General features: G+C 40.4%; 1 protein-coding gene across 1 annotated transcript; it reads right to left on the bottom strand.

Moving 5' to 3' along the window:
- Positions 1 to 525: 525 nt before the first annotated feature.
- AFG2B (AFG2 AAA ATPase homolog B) lies at positions 526 to 7,741 on the bottom strand. The gene is made up of 8 exons (XM_069025677.1): positions 6,491 to 7,741; positions 5,319 to 5,504; positions 4,605 to 4,769; positions 3,899 to 4,108; positions 3,296 to 3,523; positions 2,293 to 2,427; positions 1,519 to 1,644; positions 526 to 861 (listed from the first exon to the last, which is right to left on the bottom strand). The coding sequence occupies exons 1-8, from the start codon at positions 7,565 to 7,567 to the stop codon at positions 709 to 711; spliced, it is 2,280 nt and encodes a 759-aa protein (XP_068881778.1). The 5' UTR covers positions 7,568 to 7,741; the 3' UTR covers positions 526 to 708.
- Positions 7,742 to 20,788: the final 13,047 nt, after the last annotated feature.

The raw sequence follows: 20,788 nt of genomic DNA, 5'->3' as shown, positions 1-20,788 counted from the left end.
GACCTACAAAAATGTATTGACAAAGAATGGTTGGGTGGGGAAAATAATTCTGCAGAAACTGTCATTAAGCAAACTCTTTTTTTCTAAAGAAGAAACTATTATAGTCTGAGTTGATTACATACTTGTTACCTGCTTACTCAATTCACATGTTTGTACAGTAAGCAGTAACTAATCTAAAATTACTCCCAAAAGCCCTGACTTCCAAACCTCCACCAAGGAGTTAAGCTCTGACAACCTTTTCCTGCCACTGGAATCTTGTAAGAAAGTAAGCCTGTAGATAGGCACATAAAAAACACCTTACATTTTATATAGAATAGGGCTTACTTCCTCCTATTTAATTTCCTGAAAGCTTTTTTATTTCTTAAATATTTGCTGTCTTTTGGAGACTTCACAACACATTTTAAATTTTCTTGATATGCCATTTTTGTACTTAAAAGTAGGAAATCTGCATTAACACTAAGTTGTTCCACAGTTTTATCTAAGTATCTCAATGCCTTGTTTCATCAGATGTAAACCTACCCAAAGCAAACAAGATTTTAATTTATTATTCATTATTGAAATTGCAGAACTTTTCACAAGTGAAACTTTACTGTATTTCAAACACTCTGAAAACTATGGTAAGTACAGTATTAAAAAGCAGGAAAGATGCAAACCTTTTCAAAATCTTTGTAATATATTTAAAAATACTTATGCCACTCCTTTTTAGATTCAAGAGACTAATTCTTGATTAGAGAATTTTTCATAAAATTCCAAGTCTTTTATGTTTAAAGATGGTTTTACAGTCTTCAACGATTTCACAAACTGTTCCTGTTTGACAGCAGTTGCTTCAAGTCCATTCTCTTGCAATGCCAACAAAGCAGCCTTTAAAAGAAAAAAAAAACAACTTAAAGTCCTTATCATGTTTTGAATTGCAAAAAACACTCGAAGTATTCTAAAATATTTTACAAGGAACAAAGTATTAAAGCATCTGAAAACAGCATTGTGTAACTTAACAGGTATTAAACAACAGATAAAGATCCAAGTAAGGTTACTATAACTTTTTAATTCTCTTTTTCTGTCTGGATTAAACAGTACATCCTTTATCACTTATATATTTGGATTTTCTTACTAGTCTTCCGTCTTTTATACAACTCAACTCAAATTCTGGAGTTTTCTTCTCATTTTTTTCCTCTCTAGCCTTGACAGTATCTGCTAATTTCAGCTTGCAGGAGAAAGAATACAATTCACCTAGATCTGAGTATGGATTACAGAGGGCCACATGAAATAAAGGGTAGTACAGTTCCTTAACTTCTAGTAAATTATCACAGACAGACTTTATTCTTATTTGGCTTTTTTATTTAAAGAATGAGCCCTTGTTCAGTTCTTCTGTTTCAATGATTTTCTTTGTATTTTCAATGCAAACTGTGAAAGAACCTGTACTACAGATGGCTTGGTAACATCGATGAGTTAGCTCTTTTTTTTTCATTCAAAGTTGTTATTTAGAGTCAATTTCACAGATGAACCAGGAATATTTCTTACCTCCTTGCACAGATTTTCAATATCAGCTCCAGAGAAGAGGTCTGTTAGGACTGCCACATCTTGTAAGGACACATCAGTATCTAACGGAATTTTTTCAGTGCAGATTTTCAAAATGGAAAGTCTTCCCTGTAAATTGGTGCACATTGTATAAGAAAACAAAACCAAACAAACCAAAAATTAATCTTTCTCTAAAGCAGTACCAAATTTGAAATTAGAACCACGGAAAATCCAGGAGAGTACCAAAACTACATGGTTTTAGTGGAAGAATAAAATGCTGTCAATGGAGATAATGCTCTTCTGGTTGTCTCATGTATTTAAGGTCTGTTATTCACAGTTACTCCTTACTACATGAAAACACAGTATTTTAGACTGAACAGGCCTCATTTGGCATGCTTTGGGTCAGCTTTTTCTGTGAAGCTCAGGATAAGTAGCTACACTACCCTTGGAAACAGGGCACAAAAATTATTTGAAGCAAGGACAGACAACTTATTTTGGTATTTCCTGAACTGTAGTTTTATTTTGTAAATATGTATTTTCTCTTTTCCATGTGCAATACTGTAACTACCTACACCAGTTAAAATGCTATTGGTGCTTAAAATACAAATATCTTTATTCCTTTTAAAATTTCTTCATTGTACCTTGAATTTGGTGACTGATCTCTAGTGAAAAACCCATCAATTGTTAAATATGTTACAGGAATCTGCCCCCTTTGCTCTTAAAGTATGGTGGCAATGAATAGCTTCCCCTTTAAAGCCACCTATGGATGTGTAGTACCTTCAGATCTGGAGGTGGAATATAGATCATCTTGTCCAGCCTTCCAGGACGGAGTAAGGCATCATCCAACAGATCTGGTCTATTTGTTGCAGCAACTACCATGAAATCTTTGTTTAAAGCTTCCTGAAACTCCAGCTGAGTAAGAGATCATATAAACAAATTAGTGCAACATGGTTGAGACAGGTAATATCTGAAGAGATTAGTTAACTACCAATGAGAAGAGGGGAAGGGCAAAAAGGTCATGTAATTTTCCATGTAGTTCTTTTCCCTTCAATATTAGTATTTTATCTTTACTGAGGTAAAAAAATGCCTTGGTCCAGGGCAGATGACATGACAAAGAAGAAATCAGTATCTGCCCTGGCAATAAATGAAGATTTTTCTTTGACCAGATTGTAAGAACGTACTTTTATATGCAAAAAATTCAGTATCCTACAATTCTGGAACTGTTTTCTTTCATTATTCTCCCAAAGAGTATCATAAGAAGACATTTATACACAAAACAGCTAAATATTACATGTAGTGAACAATTCACTGACAAGTGAAGGTACAACTTTTTGTTTAAATAAGTAACTGATCATAACTGTGCTGCTTTTGCAAGCCTTATGTGTGAGAAAGAACTGCAAATGAAGTAGGGGAAGTACTTATAAAAAGTAAGCTCAGGGAGGAACTTGTTTAAGAGTAAAAATAGCACTCAATCTAAAAAATTACTTGAGTGCTAAGAAAAGGACTTTGGTGACAGAAGATGAACCCCAACCAGTAATGCTCATTAGCCTGTGTGGGTACTTTGTCCAAACAAGGTTTCACTGAGGAACAGTGTATGTCAAAACAGTCAGCAGCCTAGATACAGTATTTTCTAAAATTTAGTAATTATGACAGAGTAAAAGAGCTTCTTGCATGTTTTTGAGGATTTCAAGTTTAAAATGTGAATGCCAACAACTAAAATTTTTTAAACAACTGGACAGCATTTCTCATTCTTCCTGTACAGAAAAGGGAGCACAAATACCTTTCTTTCCTCGTCACTTTGCTCTTGGCACTGAGCCTCAAGCTGTAGCTTGCCTCCTCTTCTTTCTGTAACCTTCAGCCCAACCCCATCCAATTCATTGAGAAGAACAGAAAGAACCCTCTCTGAGACACCATGGCCAGCTCTGCCCTGTGCCCGAGATCCCAAGATAGAATCAATCTCATCTAGGAATATTATTGCTGGAGGATTTGCTCTTGCTTGGCGAAAAACCTTTGAACAAATGTTAATAAAGTAAAACATTAATGCCTGCATTTTATCAGGTAAGGTGAAAAAAAATCCCACTTACATACACTCTGTATTTTACCTAACTTTAAAGGTACATTTGTAATGATTCTTAAGAGCTGTTCTGGCTTACATTTACTATTGGCAAATTCTGCTTCGTATTTACATTCTTAAATGAACTGAAAACAAAAGGGCAGAAATACTTTCAAAGTTTAACGGTATAATTTCAGGGATAGATTCTCACTTTTTATAATCAGATGAGAGCTCGATCATGTTTTCAACAACAAAACTTAGGTCTAATTAATACTTTACAAAAGTCAAGCAAAAATAAACTACAGACCTTATACAAATACAAAACTGTACCTGAGACAAAATCTTCTCTGAATCTCCAACGTAAGGTGAGAACAGGTCAGCACCACTTACAGAGAGAAAGGAACAGTGACAACTCGTGGCCACAGCCTTCACCAGCGTGGTTTTGGCACACCCAGATGGCCCATAGAGAAGAATACCCTTGGGAGGAGACAGGCCCATCCTGGCAAATGCCTCAGGAAATTTCATGGGCCACTCAATACTCTGTTGATACATAAAAAAGGCATAAAATTCTCAGTAACAAGTGATCAATAAAACTGCCAAGTCCATAATTTCCTCTCCTTGATACAAACATTAATTGGAAATCAGAGAATACTGATTTAGTCTTTCTTCATATAATGCCCCCTGCTTAAAGTTTCCATGTGAAACAGAACTAAAAGCAATCCTGAAGAGATAATACCCAAGTGGCATCCCTGGATAGATATTCAGGAATGGACAAATTATCTGGCTGCAAGTTAGGACTTTTCCAGCTACTAAAAACATGCATATTTTCCCATGATATTACTATGCTTGGTGGTGGTATCTTGTGACTGCAAGATTTCTAACTCAAACATTGCAATAACTTAATGCAATGTTTAAAATATGCTTCTAATCAGGTAATTGGCAAGAGAATTAATTTTCATAATGCAGCATGCAGAATACCGTGAAGCACACATTTATTAGAAATCAGCTGTTTACCTAAATTCATTTAATACATTACCTGTTTCAACTTTAATTTCACATCTTCAAGACCACCAATTTGCTCCCAAGTCACAGGATTACACTCTGTTAGTCCAACTGCACTTCGAAAAGAGGATGGTTGAATTTTTTTAAAAGCTTCTTGGAAATCTCCCATGTTAATCATGGTTTCAGTTTCAGCTGAATCCTGAAAAAAGCCCAGATAGAGCATATTAACAATATTTTAATGCCATTCTTAAATGCTGCATTAATATGCAAAACATTTCACATAAGGCTAAATACAACTAAGAAGGAAGCCAATTCCTGATCTAGTGAGCTTAGACACCGCAGGCACAAAAATGCAGAACAGAAATTAATGTTTCAGAGAAAACTACTATTCCCTAAATTATAGCTGCATCAGACAGTGATCTGCTAAATCAAATAGCTGCTTCTGGGGTTAACACACATCTAATCTTCTGAATAAAAATTCAAAAATTGCAAAATTCATTTTCACCACACACTGAAGAATGTAACACATTTTATCTCAAACAGGCTAGTAAATGCCACTATTAAACCACAGATGCATTAACAGAACTAAGGTGAGAACTGAAAGGACTAGCAAACATAACATTTATATTTATAATATGCTTGGTGTGAGCCTTCAACTTGTGGAGCTTTTCAAGTAAAGCTGAGTATAAGGGAGGAAAGGGTAGTACGAGTATTACTGACATTGTTCCCGACTGATTTGCAACCATACCAAAGAGCTGTGGGACACAGCCTGCATAGCAGCTTCTCTGCAGAGTGCTGTAAGGTCAGCTCCCACATACCCAGTTGTCATTTCTGCCAGCTTAGCCAAATCAACCTCTGCAGAAATGGGCATATCAGATGTAAGCAACTGCAGGATGGATCTTCTCTGTGTAACTGCTGGGGTCCCAATAATAACCTAAACCAAACAGAAGAAACAAAAGTTTTAAACAGATAATTTGCTATATTCATTTATTTTACAGACCTAGGCAAGCAATTTTGTCTCTGCTTTATATTGCCTACTGAAAATTTCTATATACTTATATCCCAGCCAAAGAGTTTTACAGGAAACCTATTACCAGCACTATACAAAGGACAAGTATTTAAAATACCATTTACTTTTCAATTGAACAGTGTTTGCATAAACAGTTGTTCATAAGACACTGTCAGACAGTGTTTATCAAGTCCCTTAACACTGAAATAATAATTTCCTTACTTCACAAGCACTAAATTAGATTAATATGATAGGAAAAAATAAAATAGACAAACATTAATACATTATTGAAAACCTGGTAAAGCATCACTATAAAAATATATCTCAACAATCTATAAATCCTGGAAAATAACAAAAATTATAATTATGAAAGCATTAAAGAACTTGATTAAGCTGGAGACCTAGGAGTGGGTTTAGACAGAAAAATAAACAATACAAGCACAAGCACTGTGTGCTGTATAACTGCATATGTTTCTCTTCTTTGGACTACCAGGCTAATGGCAGTTTTCCAGAGCAGACCCAACCTCTGTTACTGAAGCCTGACACAAGAGGTTATTAGCTCTCTGTCACAATAAACCTTTAAGGAGAGATGTATAAATCTTCAATGTAGGATTTAAATGGAAAAAATCCAATTCTGTAAAGCTAAGCATCTGTAAGCAAACAGCCCCCCTCGAGATCAGGTCAATTCAATGTCTTTATGACAAACAAGCCTAAAGACTCCCCCCATCCATTTTCAAGTATATGGAGCTCTCAGTGTCCTGAGTAAAAAAACCAAAAACAAACTTACCCAAGTTGCAGCAAAGTAAAGACAGGAACAAGACACCCATCTCAAACCTGTGGAATCCCACAATGAAACATGACTACAGTAAGGAAAGAGAAATGTGAGTGTATGAGGAACAGGGTTTATTTACCTCTCGGTCAAATCTGCCAGGTCTTCTCAGTGCAGGCTCTAAGGCATCAGGCCTGTTTGTTGCTGCCACAATGACCATCTTACCCTCACTCCCTACACCATCCAGCAGCGTCAGCAACTGAGCAACAATACGATCTTCAGGAGCATTGTTTGAACTTCCTCGCTTTGGGCATAAAGAATCAATCTCATCAAAAAAGAGAATGGTTGGGCCCTCGTTTGACATCTCTCTGCCCTTTTCAAAGACTCTTCGCAAATTCTCTTCACCTTCTCCAGGTCTTGAACCATGGAGGGCTGGGCCACTGATGCCAATCAGATACGCACCCAGCTCTTTTGCTACTGCCTTTACCATAAGAGTTTTCCCTACACCTGGGGGCCCTATTAATAGCACTCCATTAGGGACAGAAAGACCCAGCTTCTTCAAAGTTTTTGGAAAGCGGAAAGGCAGATCAATCATTTCTTTCAAAGATTTCCCCACATCATCCAGTCCTGCAATTGAAGTTTTTGCAGTGTCTTCTGACAGATGTCTGTACCATTCTAAAGTGATCAACTCCTTAATTTTTATGCTTGTTTGGGCAGTTACCAATCCAGCTTCCTCCTTCAAAAGGTCCGCAGACAGTATTTCAATATACGCCACGGGATTTTCGGGACTTGGGGCAACAGTAACAACACAATGCAGCGAAACATACACGTTTCTTAGCAGCTCTCTGATCGTCTCCTGCAACACCGCTCTGGGAGTCGACTTTTTCAGCGCGGCGCTCTTGAGGACCGCTCTCACAGTCGCTTTCCGCAGCTGTCGGTGCGGCAGCGGCTGCAGCCGGCCCACGCTCAGCGAGAGGCCGCGCAGGTCCCGCGCCGTCAGCCCCGCGGTGCTGCACGTCAGGTCGGCCTGCAGGTACCCGTCCGCCAGGTCGTGCCGGGGCCACGCCGTGCACACACAGCACCCGCCGGGCACGGAGATCCTCAGCGGGGCGCCGATCCTGGCTCCCAGGAAGGAGAGTGCGGCAGGTCCCAACCGGCACCGCTGGGTGCCCTCATCTCCCGGCTCCAGCGGAAGCACCTTTAAGGCTGCCGCCTCCATCGCGGCTTCCGCGAGAGAGGGGAGCAGCCCCCCCGCTCTGCGCGGGCCCGTCCGGCTCCTTACTCACCGCGCCTCGCCGTCCCGCAGAGCTGGCGCTCCGCCAGCGCCCGGCGCGCCGCGGCCGCCCGGCATTCCCGACCCGCGGCGGGCGGGACGCGGCCCCCGGGCAGGGGCTGGGCGGGCCGGGGCGGAGCCGCTCGCGCGCTGACAGGCGGCCCCGCGCATGCGCCACAGCGGAGCACGCGCGCTCGGCGCCGCCTCAGCTGCCGCGGGCTCGCGGAGTTCCTTCGGTAGGAACGGCGCTGTGAGATACCGGGTACAGCCTGTGTCCCAGCGCCACCGTGTCAGCCCGACCGTGGTACTAAGGGTGACGTCCAGTCTGTCCGTAAACACCGTCAGGAACGGTGACTCTTAATTCCAATGTCTAATCACCCTTCCTGTGAATAAATCTTTCCTGATGTTCAACCTAAACCTACCCTGGTGCAGCTTGAGGCTGTGTCCTCTCTTCCTGTCACTTGTCTGGGAGAAGAGGCCAAGCCCCATCTGGCTACAGCCGCCTTTCAGGGAGTTGTAGAGAATGACAAGGCCTGAGCCTCTTTTTCTCCAGGCTGAACACCCGCAGCTCCCTCAGCTGCTCCTCACAGGACTTGTGCTCCAGGCCCTTCACCATCGAAGCTGCCCTTCTCTGGACCTGCTCCAGTCTCTCAGTGTCCTTCCTGAACTGAGGGGCCCAGAGCTGCCTACAGTACTTGATGTCCACCACCTCCCTCACACCCTGCCTCAGCCACCACCCTGGGCCTTCCCTTTTGAAGGGCTGCCAAAGCAATGCCTGTGAGGTGAGTGCTGTGTACTGGAGACTTCTTCTATCCTCATCCCACAGACGAAATGCACTGAGTAAAAAACTTAATTGCCATCTGGCTTCTTCTCCACAGAGCTGGTCATGGCAGGCCTTGTATGCCACCCTCATTTCTCTGTCCTCTTTTTGTCTCCTCAGTGCCACCTACTTGTTTGGTGCATCTTAAACCTGTTCCCAAATGTTGGGCTTCCCCATTCCTGTGTTCCTGTCTGTGCTTCCCTTGGCTCAGGGTAGTACCTCTGTCTCCAGTGGTCAGGATTGAGTCAGCTGTGAGTGCTGGTTAAAAACCACGTGTGGAGCCGCACAACTAACTTGAGAAGCTGCTGGTACAAGTAATTAAGACACAGAATATTTGTTCGACATCTGGTAAAACTGTTGTAGTATGTTGCTCTGACAAATGCTTAGTCAGCATTTAAGAAAAGCTTTGGTCCACCACCTTCTTCGATTGTGCCATGAATAAAAACCTTCCAGGATGTCTTGTCAGCATTGTGGGCTACAAGATAAAATTTAGCGTGTGCATAGTTTTATTCTTGCAAGTAGCTTCGTTTTAAATAAAGTCACACATGCTCTGAATACACACAGACTTTGAGGCCACAGACATACAAGAATTGGGATCTCAAATGCATGATGGCAGTCAGACACAGCTGTAGTCCCAGAAAACCCAGAGAAAGTGGTTTACAGCACAACTACAATCTGTCCTGCCTTGTATTCTGAAGGCCTCAGAAGGGGCAGCGTAAGAAAACCTTTTTGATGGTGTCCTGGTTAATCACATTCCTTACTGAGCCAAGGCTGTACACAAAACATTTCAGTAAGCCATATGAATAAAAGCAGGCAGTGTTAAGAGAACCAGCTCCTAATAATTCTAAATGCTGAATAGGAACTCACAAGAATGTCGTAGGGCTGCACAGTGTGAAAACCAGCAAGCCTTCTCTTTAAGCCTAATTATGTGCAAAAGGGCCTGTAATACATTTATTTCCTTTCAATTCATGACCAGATTTTCTCATTTCAGTGTTTATTTTCTATTCCTCTACTTAATCTTTCCTTTCATAGCACGGTTTTGTACTACACATGTATGCAAATGTTTCTGTGGAATATGCTTATATGGAATATGTAGACTTACCAGGTATTTGGTGTAGGACGTGCTAATGTCTGTCCAGAGAATGTACAGACAAAAGATGAGAATGAGCTTTCATTCCAAGCAGGCAAATGTATTTTCAAGCCAATGCCTTCTAAACACATTCTCTTGTTTTATTTCTTTCCATCAAAGGCTCTCATAAACACGAGTGCCCTCAAGTGTGTACTCGATTCAACAAAAAACATCCCCTGCTTAAAATGGCAGATTTGTGTTTCAGAGTTTCAAACTGTAAGTGGTGGATCCTCTGCTTGGTTTCAGAAAGCTGTGTTTAGGAAAGAAAAGTATGGAAAATTGAATATTTGCAATGAGCTCTGTGGTTTATCTTCATATATAGTGGGTCCTTCTAACAGGCTTATTGTATCATCTGGAAAATCTGATTTCTTATGAGAATCTAATCTTAAGTAAAAAAGTAACAAAAGGTAGTGTCCAACATAAAAACTTTGCTATTGTTGCTTGATGAGCACATTTCAGTCAATTTTAACTTAAACTTCTTGAAGTTTTTGCTGTAGTTTATTGCTGTAATACTGATTATTTTACTTTAAGCCACTGATAGTTCAGTTCTTAGTATAGTGAAGCCCCCCAAAAACCAATATGTCCTATTGAAAGTGCACACGATTGGCTTTTCTTGAACAAACTGTTGGATCACATACATACTATTTATATATTTTAATAGAAAACTTTGCTGAGTGACATGGCTCTGATTTCAAATGCATCCTTTTTAGTAGCCATGCTCCTGAATATTTTACAGACCCCAAAATTTACAGTGACAAAGTGACAAAAAATACTCAACCAAGAATCTAGTTTAAATTGACAAAAAAAAAAAGAGAAAGTAATGTTTTAAACAGTTTTCTCACCATTCACTAGATGGCAGCTGATCTTCAAGAATGGCTGTATTTCTCCTTTCAGATCTGATAATTTGGAGAGAGTAGTCATCAGTTCTTGGAGAAATTGTCCAGCATTGTCTTCAGTCCATTTCTAACATGAAACTGAAAAACCAGCACAGTGAGTGTTCACATAATTTTCAGCTTCATTACTTTTTCTTGTTGGGCTTGTTGCTCTCTATTTCTGGGGAAGAATGTTCTTTTTTTTTTCTTTTTTTGTCATATTTAGTGGGCCAGATTAACTTTTTTTAAAGGACAACAGACAATTATTAAAGGCTCTAAAAAGAAAGGACAATATTTTGTTGTTCTTTTTTTTTTTTTTAATATATGTATTGGGTTTTGATGGACTAATGTTCAAAATTCCCAATTATTATAACTCATGAAATAAAATAATTGTGTCTTGTTACAATAATTCCCAGCATACAAAGGAAATCAGATATTAAGCTGTATTTTTTCAGTAGGTTTTACCCTATCTATTATTGGAATGGAAATTTTTATTTTAAATTGACAAATGAACTGTGTTTTTAACATAGTCCTATTTCATGGTAGATGGATTTGAAGATGTCTGATTGTTTATTGATCAAATAAGGATAGTTCAAAGGGAGTAGCTGGCATGTATATGCTTTAGGGCAGGATTTTAGTATTTGTGGGGGTTCTTTGACTAGGTAAAAATGCTGTATTACACTTAGGCTAGATATTGCACATTTCAAACACCAGGCTTTATTAGAACAAAACTTCATAAATAAATAGTAAAGACATGCTTAGAAAAGGAGTGGAAAGAGCATTTGCATGTCTGCATGTCTTTCTGGGAGGGCCACCCTCGATGTGTTTACTTAATTTTCCAGTGAACATCCAGTCTTGTATCTTTCCATGGAAGAAGTTCCCATCACCGTTAGGAATTTTGGATGGGCAAGGCATATGGGGTTTGGCCTATGCCTTACTGTGTGGGAAATCTCTGCCTCCTGGCAAAAGCTATGGTGAAATGACTGCACCTTAGGTAGATACCAGAGATGCTGCATCTCTGCTGGAAGTCATTGCCACCACAGTAGATGCATCAGGAAAAATGTGTGCCTGCACCTGGAGCCTTCCAGTGGACACTCACTTGTCTTAAGTTGCCAAGGAAAGGATTTTATTCTTCGAGGCTATATTCCTTTGGGAGTGACTGGAGTCACAACTACACATTCCCTTTCTCCTGAAACTTTGGGGTGAAAGCTTTTCAAAGAAGGGAGAATGGACAGCTGCAGATAGTTTAACAGGATACATTTTTCAATTTGTCATTATTTGTCTTTAGCACCTTTTGATTACTGCTTAGAGATGCTTGGTTATAAGTTTCAGCATAATATATAATCCAGTGGTTCATGAAATCTTCTTTTGGATGTGGAATAGTGAGATCCTTGTGTGGTGTTCAGTATAGGAATGAGAGTAGATTGTTGAGAATTAAAGAAGGACCATACAAACGTGAGGGGCTTAGCAGCAAAATGGCAGATTAAATTCAGTATACAGGTATGAGAACAAAGGGGAACAAAGGGAGAGCAATCAAAGGGAAGGGTCACTTTTAGAGCATCAGGATAGATGATTCCATGGAAATAGCTCAGTGCTGGATGTTCAAAAAGCAAATGAAATGTTAGTGTGAATTTAAAAAGGAACAGAGAACAGAGCAATATCTTTCTCTGTCCTGTTGTTTTGGTGGTACCCCTGTACTTCAGATATTGTGTGTACTTCAGCTCTCCTGTCCTCAAAAATACGTATTAGAACTGGGAAAGGTTCAGAGAAGGCAGCAAGAATTATCAAAGGTACGGAATGGCTTCAGTTCATGAAATGACTAAAAGTACATGATGTCTCCTCAAGACAGGAGAAAAACTTTGAGGTGGCTGTGGAAGAGGTTTGCAGAATTGTCATTTGGATTGGAAATGCCCATTTTAAAGGTCTCTTCCAATGCCAGAACAACTGATGCTACTCAGACCTGTGCTCAAAACAAAGCAAAAGAGGCAATCCATGGTATGGTGGGTAGTAGGTAGGTAGAACTCCATGGAAGGGTGCTGTGGATGCAAAACTGTATGTAGGTACAAGAGGAGACTGGAGAGTACTTCTCAAAGGATGGTGTTCATGAGAGTTCTCAGGATTGAGGATGTCTGTGTGAGAAGAGTTCACGGGGGATTGCTGAAGAGCCAGACTCCTGCTGGTGTCAGAAACTTCTGCAAGCTGATATTGTTGGAAACCAGGAGTGTATAAGAGTGGAAGTGTCACACGTGCTTACTCTTACTGTCTATTTCTGCACTGCTCTCCATTTTGTCTTTTTAATGGTGCATTCTTAAAGCATCACGTACTTGTTTCTTAATAGAATGCAAATAAATCTCTACAAGAATTGGTTTCAGGCATACAGAATGTTAGGGACATGTTTTGTATTCAAATTTTCCCTCTTAGAAAATCCCACATAGCAGTTATACAGATTAGTGTATGGTTTATGTAGAATGGTCTTGCAGCTTTCTAGGGCTTTTCCCAGTGTAGTGTCTAGGAATTTCCCTTGTGCTTTTAAAGAATTTTCAAGAATTCTTCTTAGGCTTGATAGAAATTTTCATAGTGCTTTCTGAAGGTTTTCCTTCCTTGCTTTGTAGGAATTTCTGCCAAAGGTTTTTAGAAATGTTCTATTTTCTCTTCTGCTTTCTAGGGATTTTCTGAGGGTATCCTAGGAGTTTGCTTGGTGTTTGCCCTATATTTTCTAGGAATTTTCCAGGTACACCCAGGAATCCCCTCTATGCTTTCTAGAAAGTCTTTCTAGGAGAATTTCCAGGAATTCTCTCTACTTTGTAGGAACATTCCTACATTCCAGGAATGTACCCAGAAATGTCTAAGTATTCTACCCAGGCACTCTAGGAATCCTTGTCATGCCTGCTTTTTGAGCAGGAGCAAAATGGAAAGGCTTTAGGTCTGAAGCTAGGTGTTCAGTAGATCTGTCTTCCCACCTAGAACTTCACTTGAAAAATGTTTAATAATTTTTTTTTACACTTCCCTTCCTCCACACCACAGCTATGTGTTGTACTTTTTTCTCTCTCTTTTCCTCCAATACAGATAGGTAGATTTTCTTTTTTATCTTTTTCAGGATTTGTGATAGGCCATCTTGCTTTCTTCAGAACAACTATTATCATTTCTTCACACAATCACAGAGTATTCATGTTAGACTATAAGATAGACTGATTTTTAGAGCAGGAATGTATATATAATTGAATCTTAACTTAAAAACTCCACCAAGAGCAGGTAATTTACAATTTTTATTGACAGGAGTCAATAAAAGACTTTAATTTACAAACAAATATTTTTCACATAGAGGTAGCACAAAGACTAAATACTAAATCAGCAGATAATTAGACTAATTGAGAATAAGATGTATGTGAAGCACCTGTGTTACCCTGGCTAGCATCACCTGCACTCAGGCTGTTATTTTTTTCAGGTCCTTGTTTTGCTCACTCCACTTGGCTTGGATTGTTTTTTATAGTTAGGTTCAATACCCTTATTCAAAGTATTTTTGTGAAATTTGAAATCTCTTCTCTTTGGAGACTGTAAAATTGGGTAAATGGATTAGCAATTAATCCATTTGTGTTATCATGGGAAACAATCAGCTTTTGGGAGGGAGCTCAGTGTTTAATTATGTTAGAAAGTCTTTGTTGCTCCTGTTTTTGCTTCCTTTTGTTTCACTGTTTTTGTTCCCAAGCCCTTTCAGGACTCAGAGTGCACCGATGGGCCTTTATTACCCTGACTACATTTACCTGGGTTCCCCAGCCACACCTCTGCCCATGAGCCCAAGCTCTATTTAAGCTCAGGGCTGGGTTTTTGAGGATGCCTTGAGGTGTGGGTTTGTGCCTTTGTAGCCATCGCTGGAGTGCCTGATTTGCTCATGGACCTGGTCTTGTTAGTACAGGTTTGTCTGAGGGCTTGGACATTGTTCCTAGGCCTACATTGCTTGGGCTTAGGCTGTGCCTTGCCATCGTTCTTACCCGCTTTGGTTGCTGGTTTTTGTCTGTTACAGAGCTGCTGCTCCTTGCCGTTCTCCAGGTCAGTTTTGTAGCATTGCTGGTGTGTTAATAGTGTGGAACAATGTGTATGTTGGAACTTTTCCTTGCAGATGGGCACTTTCTTGTTTGGGAGCTGTTTCCTTGTAAGGTTTTGTATTCTCCTTGCCTGCTGTCCAAGTTCTCAGTAGGCCACTGTCGGCTGGTGTGGGGGTCTGAAACTATTAGAAATTTTGAGTAATTACCACATACTGTTATCTCCTGTAACTTATTGTTGTGGAGTCCTGTTTGCATACCTTTAGTCACAGTTTAATTATCTAATGGGATGTGGAATATTTATTCGGTTTTAAAAATACAGAAATAAGCACATTCTAAAAAGTACTCATGATTAAAGGTTATTATTACTATTTTTGGAGACACCCTGAAACTTGTGTCATTTCCCTAGTGTAGAGTCCTTGCAAAGCATGTTAATATTTGTCATAGCAATTCTTCAGTCTTTTATTTATGCTTTTATATAAAGGTTGAGAGAAAGTACAAGAAACAAAGCTTTAATAATTCTTTACTGGGAAGGAGTTTTGTTATGGAAGGGGCACAGCTAGCAGTTGCAGCTAGATGGTAATTTTGATTAAATGGGATGGAGCTATTCTTCACCTGTTAGCCATTGTGGAGAGGTCTATGAGCACCTTCAGTTTTCTGAGACATCTGAGGTCTTACTATTATCTGAGAAATGCTGGTTAAGTTGGTGAAATCTGACTTCAACTTAGTACCAGTAATTTGATAGAGATCTACCCCATGCAGTGGTAAGTCTTGAATTCTGTTAAAATGTTGTGTTCTCAACCGAGTGTAATGTATTTGGTTTTTCTGCTATAAAAATTGTCTTTCAGGCATCAAATGCACTGTGGTATTAATAGAAGTCATCTGTGCTCTTTGAGAGGACTAAAGTAGACAGGGACTAAGGCAGCAAAAAAAGGTTAGGAAAATCCTGGAATAGGTTCCATGGGGGCAGTCTAAAGTAGGAAAGACAGTAGGAAGGGGAAAGCAGGCGTTCTTAGAACAAAAACCTGCAATTGCTGTGTCCTTACAGTGATGCATGCATTCCTTATGGAAATGTGAAATGATTCTACAGATACTTTTGAGTTGTTATATGTGAAAAACGAGCTTCACTCGTTGTAGAATTTGAAGGAAAGCTTCAGAAAAGGGACAATTGGGAGACAGCAGCACAAAGGGCGCTACGGCCGGGTGCTTTGGCAGAGAGCCAAAGGCACAACTCTACAGCCAAAAGATCGCCTTTAAAAAGTTCAGCGCTTATTTCGTATTCGTCACCGGCATGCATCATTCATTCATTCTTTGGAGTTGCTGAGTGTCATCTTATCAGTCTTATCTTTTACCTTGCCTCATTCCGTCTGGTTTCGGGTTCTTTTCTTCTGATAAGATTTTCCAGGAATGTGAAGACCCTTCCCAAACTGAGCACCCCAACTGCAGCCATTCTACAGCATTACATGACAGAACGCAGGCAAAGCTTTTCTCACATTAAGGAACGTGAAAAAACCAACATCACAATCCATTCATAACAACTCTGGAACACGCGAAAAGCCAACATCACAATGCCATTGATCACAGAGGGATCGGCCGGAGGGAGCCGCGGTGCTGCGCTCCTTGCCGCGGAGGGATCCGCTGGAGGGACTATTTGTGATGCGGTCCTGCGCGCGGAGGGATCGGCGGTGATGCGACCGCCCGCGGAGTGATCCGCCAGGAGGGACTATTTGTGATGCGGTCCTGCGCGCGGAGGGATCGGCGGTGATGCGACCGCCCGCGGAGTGATCCGCCAGGAGGGACTATTTGTGATGCGGTCCTGCGCGCGGAGGGATCAGCGGTGATGCGGCCGCCCGCGGAGTGATCCGCCAGGAGGGACTATTTGTGATGCGGTCCTGCGCGCGGAGGGATCAGCGGTGATGCGGCCGCCCGCGGAGTGATCCGCCAGGAGGGACTATTTGTGATGCGGTCATGCCCGCGGAGGGATCAGCGGTGGTGCCGCCCCAACCGCGACGCTGGGAAAACGAGCTTCGCTCTTTGTAGAATTTGAAGGAAAGTTTCAGAAAAGGGACAGTTGGGAGACAACCGCAGAAAGGGCGCTACGGCCGCGTGCTTGGCAGAGAGCCAAAGGCACAACTCTACAGCCAAAAGATCGCCTTTAAAAGCCCATCGCTTATTTCGTATTCTGTCGGGGTCTCCTCCCCCGCCATGGAGCCCTGGGGCGGGGCCCTGAGGGGACGCACGGCGTTTCCCTTCCCCTGGGCAGCCTCGTTCCCGGTGGTTGTTCTGTTTCCCTGCGGGGGCGAGGCGCCGCGGCCCGGACCGTGAGGGGTCCGCGGCAGAGCCCCGGCCGTGCGGCTGGGGGAATAAACATCTCTGAAACATCGACCAAGGATCTGTCCATAGATATTGCCTTCCCACGGGCCTCCTGGTTTGAGACATCGTGTTACAGAACCCGCACTGGAACAGTGTTCATCACCGGCATGCATCATTCATTCATTCTTTGGAGTTGCTGAGTGTCATCAGTCTTATCTTTTTCCTTGCCTCGCTCCGTCTGGTTTCGGATTTTTTTTTTTTTTTTTTTTTTCCCTGATAAGATTTTCCAGGAATGTGAAGACCCTTCCCAAACTGAGCACCCAAACTGCAGCCATTCTACAGCATTATATGACAGAACCCAGGCAAAGCTTTTCTCACATCAAGGAACCTGAAAAAACCAACATCACAATCCATTCATAACAATTCTGCAACACGCGAAAAGCCAAACCACAGCACATTTCTAACATTATAGATGAGAATAACTGTGTGTTTTGGCCATACTTATGCACATCTCTTAGGATTTAGCTGGAAAGGTATCTTTGAAACTTTGGAGAGACAGTCAATCCAGCTGCTGGGAAGAGTAATTGTCTTTGTGGAGGATAATAATTTTAGTCTCTGCCTTTGAGAGGGATCCTATGCCTTCAGCATTTCTTTTTCCTAAAACAAGTATCTTGGAACATAGTCATGCCCAAATACTGACATGTTTTCCCTTTCATCATCCTCCCTTAATTAGATTAATTATTCTAAACTTGTATGAATTTTCACTGCAGTGTCTGTGTTTTTGCATTTCTGTTTTCAAGCTTTGTCTTGTCTATTGATGTTTTACAATATTTAAGGCTACTGGAATGAGTTGCCCTTTGTCCTTCCTGCTCCAGTCTTTGATGCCTGATCTTTCTGATGTGAGACTGTTCTGACTGAACAAAGGGGGTAGGAATGATTTCTACACTGTCGGAAGAGTTCCGTACCTCAGAAAATATTACAATGCAAAATAGTTCACAGAATGAAGTCTTTTCTTGTAACATACTGACTTTCAGGTGCTGCTGGTTAAATAATGTCACCCAAATGCTGTAATGCAGAAAAATGGAAGAAAACCATAGCAAGAATTTTCAGTGACTGACTTCCTTGGCTTCTGACTGTGGAAGCTGGAAGATGTTTATTTTTTTTTTTTTTTTCTTCTAACAAGAAGAGATTGAAGATTCCCACAGAAATAATGACTGAGTCATATTTCCAGATTCCTAGGTGTGATACAAAATTCTTTAGACTGGGCCTGAATGGAAAAGTATTCAATTATTGCTGCTGCTGCTCCATATTGAATGTATTGTTTCCCATTTCTTCTCTTTGAGGGTATCAAGAATGCTGGGTCCTCAGTGCTTGGGTTATGTTGCTTCAAATAAATTCCCTGTTCCCTTAGCTAGTGGTGTGGAAGCTGAATTGAATTTCTCAGCTACCAAAGAAAGGGAAGTAAATGTTTAGGTTTGTAAATCAATGTTATCAGTGGATATAGGAAATCTATTGAAGGCATTGGGGATAACATGATGTCTGTGTGTTTGGAGAGGCATATTTTCAAGAACAAATGAGCTACGGCTGCATGAATAATTTGGAGGCATTGATGACTCTAAGACATGAAGCTTGCAATGATTTTGAATTTACATCAGTGTTCAGGTGTTACCAAGAGCCAGCCCTGTTCTTTTGTAAGAACTGTAGCAGTGTATTACGTGGAAAATTTGCTGTGAGGATTTCTTTTTCCTAAGAAGGAAGTATTCTTTTCCTTTAATTTTTCCTGGTGGAAGAATTACAAACTTATCCTGTTTATAATGAGATCAACTTAGTGCTGTGATGCAGATGTCATAATGAGACTTTGATCTTAAGTAGCTTTTTTTTCACTCGAGTAACAAAGCAACATTCTACTGATGGTGTCTGTTTTGGGACCTTGCCTTTAGGGAGCTGGCTGACTAAACGTGTGCAAGAGATGACTGGATTGAGATACCTACATTGTTGTTTTAAAATTCCAACCTATGCATTCATGTAGGCTCGAGTTAGCAGAACTGCCAAAGGGGAAGGCTAGAAGTATTTGCAATAGAAATACCTTTTTCTGCAGAGGTTTAAACCTCTTTAACTTGTGCAGTGAATAGTCCCATTGCAGTATCAAGTCAGAAGCTTAAGAATGCTCTTCCAAATTCATGTTCCATGGATCATTGACAGGGAAAACATGCACTACTTGTGCAGACACAACTAGAGACTGATTTGTGTTTCACCCTATCAAGGCAACAACTTGACCTTCGGCATAGTTTGTTACATCACCCAAACTGATGGGGCAGCTTGAAAAGCACCATGAACATCAGTAGCCTGAAGGAAATGTTGTTTTTCCAGAATCTTTTTCCACAGGAGGTTCTTGTCAAGGATAATTTCATTGTAATTGAAAATGATGATTAAAATGGGTGAAAGATAAAAGTGAATAATTAAAAAATAATAAAGCCACCTGTCAAATTGAATCTTGTTAATGGTAAACAGCTGTTTGTGACTGTGGTGAATGTAGGTCTCTGAAGCAGTATCAGTGGAATAATTAACCTGTTGAGGCTGGTGGAGCTGCATCCAGTCACAGCAGAGTGAATTATGACTTCAAATGTCTTTGTTGGATTTGATGGTTAGCAGAGTATGAATATTTTTCTTTCTAAAATGAAGTTGGATAAAATTTAGGTTTTTTTCACAAAGGCATGGTTTGAAAAGCAGAACTATTGAAATTGTCCATGCATCAATAAAACCATCTTTGCTATCTATCTTGAATAAAACTGATTCTTTAGTTTGGAATTTCTTATTGGCCTGCATTTTGAAGAAGGAAGCTATACAACATCTCAATCTCGAAGGAAACTTTTAATCTTTTCCCCCTTTTGGCAATTCTAAAATATCAGAACTGCTGAAATAAATTAGAAATGAAACTTAGCTTTCCATGAATCACATTTTAGGGTCCAGAACAGTCATCTGATGAAGCAAGTTGGTATCATCACTTAGAGCTGAGTAAACTGTTAGTAATTTTTAGTGTAAGTGTCCAGGAAGTATCCTTAAAGCATGTTAACTCATGTGAATTGTGACTGGGGAATTAACCTCATGAGACATGTGATGGTTCTCTCCCACAGATCTACAAGACTGAAAGTGACTGCTGATTATCTAAAGATGAATTCTTTCTCAAGACTAATTCTTTCACTTTGAATGTTCTAAGTAGATCTGGTTCTTGAGCAAAGGCTTTAATAAAACTAAAGATTCTATTTCTGTTTTTCCAATCTGCAATGAAATATCTCAGTAGAAGCACTTTTTCTCAAGTCATGCAGTATCTGTTTTACCCCCAATGCTTTGTTTCTTAGCTTTGTTTGACTTTATTTTCTCAGCCTTGTTTCAAAGCTGTTAGAGGTTGTGCTATTTTTATGAGCTTCATTTTCACTTAAGAAAACTAGAGATCAGGCTGTATCTCTTCAAAGCTCTGAATTCACTTCATTGAAGCCCAAAGCTGCATATGCTGGAGTTGTTTCCTGCAAGTTTAATGGAAACAAGAATCTCAGTAACAGCTTGCTTGTAGATTGGAACCAGCCATTGGCTTTATTACCTTTACCAGTGCTAGCAAGAGGTTGTGAGTTAAAGTCCAAATTTGTAGAATTCTGTTTGCTCCATTGTGTGTAGACAACTTTTTTCTTAACTGATTCCCTATTGAGCTATTTTTATCTCCTGGGGAATTAATTTGAAAAATCCCACTAAGTCTTGTGGGAGTTGGATGGAGCCCTGAGAGCCAATTTAGGAAAAACTGTACTTTGCATGGAACAGAATGTTACTGTTCAAAGCATATTTGTGTGAAGCTTGTGGAGTTCTGCTGTGGAAGAACCCGTGTAAAAATTACTATATGCATTTGTTCCTCAAATCAATCTCTGCTGATCAAATTATTTTTCACTTGAAGAATGCATTTTAAATTATTTGCCTTGCTAAAGGCTCTGTTCTCGTCTGAGA

The sequence above is a fragment of the Aphelocoma coerulescens genome, chromosome 10, assembly GCF_041296385.1.
Source record: "Aphelocoma coerulescens isolate FSJ_1873_10779 chromosome 10, UR_Acoe_1.0, whole genome shotgun sequence".
NCBI classification, from domain to species: Eukaryota; Metazoa; Chordata; class Aves; order Passeriformes; family Corvidae; genus Aphelocoma; species Aphelocoma coerulescens.
The sequence above is the reverse complement of the archived record's forward strand: the minus strand, read 5'-3'. Positions and strand labels throughout refer to the sequence as shown.